General features: G+C 32.8%; 1 protein-coding gene across 3 annotated transcripts in view; it reads left to right on the forward strand.

Annotated features, from left to right (window-relative positions):
* Window positions 1-4411, forward strand: part of Col11a1 (collagen type XI alpha 1 chain) — a 189588-nt gene extending 185177 nt beyond the window's left edge. For all 3 annotated transcript variants that reach the window (XM_021195733.1, XM_021195732.2, XM_021195734.2), the window contains 2 exons: window positions 658-891; window positions 2359-4411. In XM_021195733.1, coding sequence (XP_021051392.1) covers window positions 658-891; window positions 2359-2505 — 381 coding nt within the window. In that variant the 3' untranslated portion in view covers window positions 2506-4411. The remainder of the gene's footprint in view (window positions 1-657; window positions 892-2358) is intronic.
* The last annotated feature ends 2887 nt before the right edge of the window (window positions 4412-7298 follow it).

Below are 7298 nucleotides of genomic sequence, written 5' to 3' on the forward strand. Positions count from 1 at the left end.
GGAGGTATGGGATGTGGAACAGTCAGAGGGTGGACCGGGGTGGTGACGGGATAAAATATGGAGTGTAAATAAAATAAATAAATAAATAAATAAATAAATAAATAAATAAATAAATAAAAATAAGCAATACATTTTCTGGAAATGGACAAATTCACATCTATGCTAAGAAACAAAAGCATCTTAGAAGACTATGGTCCCTGAGACATAGTTAAAGATTCAGGTAAAGTAGGTATACTTTAAATTTTCTGAAAAATCAAATATAAAAACGATCCTACCTTTACTTTGTGTCAATATTCCTCAAAATTTTCAATAAAATGTTTACTATTTTACCAATTAAAAATATGCACAACTATGCTAAAATATATCCTGGAAATAGAACATTAGCTTTCTTATAGTATTTACTAGATCAAAATAAAAATAGAGAGATAAATTTGATTACAATATGAACAGTATTTTAGTAATTGAGGTGGGAATCCCAGTGCTGGTAACAAAGCCCCTAACTATGGCCCTTTTGACTCTTGTCACATTTCTTAATGAAATTATAGTGTTCCCTTTAGGATCACCAAGACCTGGCAGCAACATTCACAGACAGTATTTAATTCTTTATCCCAAGAAAGAAGAACAATCCTTATATTCCTTATTATTCTTTTCTTCTAGCTTTCATATTTAGATGTGGAAGGTAATTCCATCAATATGGTACAAATGACATTCCTGAAGCTCCTGACGGCCTCTGCCCGGCAAAACTTCACCTACAATTGCCATCAGTCAGCTGCCTGGTATGACATATTATCAGGAAGTTATGACAAAGCACTTCGGTTTCTGGGATCAAACGATGAGGAAATGTCCTATGAGAACAACCCACACATCAAAGCTTTATATGATGGCTGTGCGGTGAGTCCAATCTCAGCCTGCTTTCTTTCCTGGGGTTTGGGCTTGAGAGGCAGTGCGGACTGCACTTTTCTTAAAATGGATACATAAAGTCTAATAAAGACTTAGTGCTTAGCAGTGACATAGTAAGATACAACATATTGGAAACTACCAAGGCACATGCACATATGATAATCTGAAATACACCCCTAAATATCTACTTTTGAAGATCTAACAGAAGGTAACATTAGATCATACATTGTTATATCTGCATCTGATGTTTGAAAAATAATTGAAACAGTCACTCAAGTTAAAGCGAAAATTAAACCAGTATACTAACCCCTGAATCCAAGATTTTAAAATGAAAGGGGAATTGCTGTTATATCATTCATAGAATTTTTAGTCTGTCCTTTGGAAAAAACATCATACCGGCTTTGGAGCAATTGTTTATTTTTCCCTTTTTATTCCCTGGAATTTTTTTTTTTTTTTACCACATAGGAATTCCATATAATAACTATTGCTTTAGTTTAGAGTTAATGACTTGAGTAATGTCAATTACAAGCAACAAAGTTTGTGATTTTAGCAACCTGATTTTGGTACAAGAAAAACAAAGAAAAGGGAAAAAGGGAATGACACAAAGCTATAGAAAACTCCCCACTGTGTTACACTGCTATGGTTATAAAATTTAAATACAGTGATAGAAGTATTTGAGTTTTAACTTATTTATCTAATCCTACAAATTTGCCATCAAATCTGGTAGTATGAACCTGAGAGAATAGAAGCTAAAAGCAAGGTGGGCTAAGGTCTCATGCAAGAGCCAACTTTACTTAGAGCATCAGACAATTTATATTCTGAAGGTTAAGCAAGACCAAATGAACAAAAGAACACATGAGGTCAAGCTGTATAGAAATTCAAGAGGACAGGCCATGCTGGAAAAAATCCTTTGAATAACAAAAGCAATCAGCAGTGTGTAACTAAAAGCAATCCCACCCATATTTACTACACTTGGGAGGGGTTTGAAACCCAGGCTTAGGAGGAACAGAGGTCACAAGACTCTTGTCTTATTTTCTTGAAAATTCTGTCAGAATTCTCATCACAAAGCTCCATTTGTAGACAGTATTGTGACATGTTTTATTCTGATTTCTCATAAAATAATTTACTTTTGTTTTTGCACATGTAAATGCAAATTATTAAGGATTTCTTATTTATGTAAGATTCAATATTTATATTTCATATTGAATTATAGGTTTTAACTCAGATTCCTTTTAACCATGCATAATCAAGCAATTGAAGTGATACAGCAAGTGTAATTGTCAACAAAGTTTAAATCTTCATGTGACATCATTAATTTTAAAAAAGAAATTTTACCTAGTTATTGGTGTTCTATTCTCTCTCCCTTTTATAGCTCAGAACAGATAGTTAACAAAGGAAATAACATGAATTTTAATATTTAGTGATGAAATAACTTTTAATTTCTGCTTAACTTTACAGTCCCGAAAAGGCTATGAAAAGACAGTGATTGAGATCAATACTCCGAAAATTGATCAGGTACCCATCATTGATGTAATGATCAATGATTTTGGTGATCAGAACCAGAAGTTTGGATTTGAAGTCGGTCCAGCTTGCTTTCTTGGATAAGATTAGGATGAAGACCTTCTGAAACCAACAGAAAAAAAAAAAAAAAATACCTTGGTGCCAGCAACCATTTTATGCCACATGCAAGTTTTGAATAAGGACGGTATAGAAAACGTGTTTAGGAATCACTGATGCCTACTGGAGGCACAGAGAGAGGAAAGAAGTTTCAGTAGTCATAATGATGTAAGTTAGTGTGGCTGAGATGGCAACGGGGCTGATTCTTGATTCTCAACCCTCATTTCTCCTTTTCCTATTTGGATTTCGTTGGTGCTGTAGAAAAAAAGAAGAGAGAAAATATATATTCATTAAAAAAAATGGTGCTCATTCCCGTCCATCAAAGATATAGTAAAAGTATGTTTAATAAATTGTAATTATTTTATGTACAGTTCTACACTGTCATCCCTGTGTCCTTTTCCAAAACTTGCACGTGACTCTCAATCCCACCCAGCTCAAATTTCATGACAGTTGTGGACTGTGATGGCAATAAATATCGTGATACAAAACTCAAGTTGTATTTCTGCTGACTCTAATTGCCTTTTCTTGATTTAATAATAAAATGCCTTTGTATATGTTGATGTTGAAGACTTCAATTATTTGATGTCACTGACAAATTTCATGGTGGTCAAATCTAGACTTTCAGAAGCACACACCAATCATCCCTTCTCTGCTAACAGTAACTTGTTGAGTTTCAGCCAGAAATATCATGCATTTAATAATTAATTCAGTGCTATACCTCGAATATTTTCTTCTCAGAATCCAGATTTCACCAAATACTTGTATATATGGGAAACAAGAAAAGTTATATTTTTGGACAGGAAAGTATGTATGAGAAACTACTTTAACATCCACCCAGAAAATAACTTTATGTACAATTATTTCTCTACTTAATCTTCTTCATTGTCCTCAGTGTGCTTCAGTAATGCCAACTGATACTAAAGATGGAAAATAAGCAATTATTTATGAATTTGTGCAATGTTATGTTATACAATGAACTGTTAAAGTGGCATAGTAATAATAGTCCCAAATATTATTTTACTTGCCCAACAAATACAATTCCTTTGTTTTAAAATAATTATTTTCAACATTTGACCAACCTAGTAGCTAAAAAATACATAGGGTGAGCTGTTTCAAAAGTCATATTTGCTCAAGACAATCAACCCTTCTCTTTTTTTCCACTTAGGTATTTTCTTTTACATACCTTGGACTAGCAATAAAATTTTTAAATCACCAACTGAATTTTGTATCTATTTTAAGTAATATATGTAAGACTTGAAAATAAATGTTTTATTATAATTTCTTATATGAAGTGTTAAATTAATTGATACCAGATTCCACTGGAACACTTATCAGCTGATAATTTATCTCAAAGAGCATAATCTGTAATCTTGACATTTAAAAGTGAACATTTGTAATTCGAAATTTCTTTATATCTGAAACCAAGTTTGTAAATGTCCTTTGGAGGAAGGAGATATGAATTTTATCAATAAATCAAGTCTTGTCTACCTGGATTGGTCATTCTCTTTTTTAAACAGGTTGCAATTCACTCTCATGTTCAAAAAGAATTTTGATTGTCATGCTTGACCATCCAGAGGAGAATTGTGTAACCCTTGCATGTTAGTCTTCAAAGATAAGTTCTCAAATATATAAAATAGTAAATAATGGCATACAATATTTCCAATAAAATGATAATTTATATTTAATATTACAAAATGGTTTTTAGAGGTAAATGTTTTTACAGGCAAAAGTCTCATACAGGTTCATGACTTCAAAACTAAAAATCTTTTCTAAGCAAATTATTAAGTCTTTAAATCACACATGAAATAATATTACTTTACAAAGAAAGTTTTCATATATCAGTTTCTTTATATGTATTAATGAAAGACTATGTTATATATTAACTTATGCCAAATTAGTTGTCTTTTTAATGAAATAAATTTGACTCCTAAGGTCATGAAGGCAGACATAACTATTATGTACTTTTCTTGTGTGGACATGAGCTTTTACCTGACATGAGGATTTTCTCTTTCCTTCAATGATTTCATCTGGAAAATAAAAACTTCAGTGAAAATAAAAAGCACCTTTATTAAATGAACAAATGAAAACAAACATTTGAACAAATGAAAGTTATTGGAATTAAAAGTATATATGCTTATTCAATCTTGCACAAAGCATGGGTCACATTCTAGTACAAGGAATTATTGGTATAATTTTTTTCTTAAAGTAAATTATAAGCTAAAAGTAAATAAAATAATATGAAAGTGATTATTTTGAGTCAATTAACCTGTTATACTAATTGTTTTAATGGAAAGCATCACAAAATGTCTGAAATTTTGGGAAGATGACTCTTAATTAACTCTCAGGTATACATCAGTGACTTCCTTGGTCATCTACATCACATCTTCCTTGGTTACTACAACAAACACACACATACACACAGTCTCTTCAAGAGTTTCTTCATAGGAAAACTCAATATAATTTATTGAAGACTACATTTATTCATTATATACATTAAAAAGTGTTAAATAATTAATAGCTTAGAAATGCTCTGATTTTACACCAGGTTTTTGGCATTAAAATTTATTAGGATTGCTTTTAAAATTTTGGTAAGCTCTATTAAATTTTGTCCATATGTGTACATTAGATTTACTAGAACTTTACACAAAGGAGTTTCTGCTATTCATTTATCTATAGCTGTGGATATTATTCATGCACAGTTCATGTACAGTCATAGGCCTACTATGTGAAAACAAACTCTGTTACTATATTTTCTAGTCATCATGACATGGTTGACAGTAAGATTACTTAGTAAACCATCTCTATATTAGGATAAAAGCATCAATATACTTAAAATTTACTGAATTCCTAAAAATTATGTACCACCCTGTGAAGTTATTATATAAATGCCAGATGAATAACCCCTAATTGGACATCTTCCCAGAGGCTACCTCTACAACAAATTCGAGGAAGAATGGCAAAAAGATACAAGGATGCAATGGTAGTTTTCTAACCCATCACAGGGTTAAAATGCATGAAGAACATATGATTGTTTTTCGGGATCATGTATGTTCTTAAATGAAACAATACATGACAAATGTCCTCAAACTTGTATTTTATTAATTCCATTTCATAGTCTGCTGCATGCAGAATAATTACAACATATTAATTAATATTAATTAATCCATGTCATCTAAGCAGCAGTAGCTTTGTATTTCCTGTTATTACATTATTATTATCATCAACACAGCATCAATTCTTGACACGAAGCCTGAAACTAACCCACGACACACCCACATGACACAATTTCCATAAATATCTGCCTGTTCAGAAATAAATCCCTACACCAACCATGTCATTACACAGTTCCCAGATTAGCAGAGTCTCACCTGGCAAATTAGGAATAATTTACAAATAATAACAAACTGTGTGACAAGCCATGTTAATAAACAGCAAGTTAAAGTCATCAGACAAAACTCCCCATGTCTCTTTTTCTTACAACAGAATGTTTGCTTTACAGAAGAATGAGTTTAATATGTTCAGAGCTTTCTCCAGTTCTGCTTTACTCATCCTATCTTCTGGCACTGGCTGTAAGATTAGCCATAGCTTGATACACATACAGCCCACAGAGCCATGAAGATTGCAAGGTGATTTATCATGAAGTAAATGACAGAAAATGTCCTGCATAAAACACTACCATTTCAGTAATTACTACCTATCAATCTCTGTAGAATCCTCAGGTAGGGTATTTTCTCTCTAAATCTAGTAGTGCATAATTATGAGGAGATTTGATCAGGGCAAAAAAAAAAAAAAAAATAATGAGAGTGGCAGAAAAGTTACAGAAACATGGTTTAGCTTTCTATTCAAAAACTACAAATTTCTATAATCTCTGGAATGCTCTTTCATTATACCTAGGACTTTAATAGGATCCTTTCAACAGCTCCTTGGGAAAGTATTGAAGGGAAGATAGACAAAAGTACACATCCTTACTACCTCTATATGCCTATAATTAACTAAAGAGCTAGACAATTTTATGACCATATAGAAAGATTTACATTTTATAAAATAATCAATAAAGTTTAAATTCTTATACTGAAAGACCCACAACGTAAGGACTCCCCCACATTCTGACTCAGGAGAAGCGACACCCCAAGTCACTCATGAGAAACGGTCTTGATGCAAACTGCAAGAGGACTTTTATTCCAGGCATGCTCTGGGGCCCACAGTCGTACACCACGCAGGGGAAGAGGACCATGGGCTCTGAGTAGTTGGGAAAGGGGTTATTTAAAGGAAGAAAACACAAATCAAGGGGGTGGGGAGGTCGTTGCTGGAAAATACCAAAAATACTTTTGAACAAACACTCCCTGAAGGCAGGAAGCAGGTGGGTGAAGGAATGTCACTATCTGTTTTATGATTAGTATGCCTTGGAGCATTGAGTCACAAAGGTCACATTCTCAAGCCTGAGCCTAAAGGCCTAGATTTGTGTGTGTGTGTGTGTGTGTGTGTGTGTGTTACAATTTTTCTTCCATCCACTGTCATTCCATCACACATTTTGAGCAGAGACTAATCTCTAAATGGATTAGTATGTAAAGCCTCTGCCCTAATAAAATATTTGAATGTATCCTTAGAAGGGAATAGCCTGGAGCACAAATAAATAAATAAATAAATATGTATGTGAAATGACAGAGAATTTTTTTGATCAAACCTCTATGGGTTTCACGTTAAATTTAATGGAACCAAGAGGTACACTGGGAAATTTTATTTGTAGAAACCATAAACCCAGCATCTTGCAAAAGTGTATA

The sequence above is a fragment of the Mus pahari genome, chromosome 4 (assembly GCF_900095145.1).
Source record: "Mus pahari chromosome 4, PAHARI_EIJ_v1.1, whole genome shotgun sequence".
Classification (NCBI taxonomy): Eukaryota; Metazoa; Chordata; class Mammalia; order Rodentia; family Muridae; genus Mus; species Mus pahari.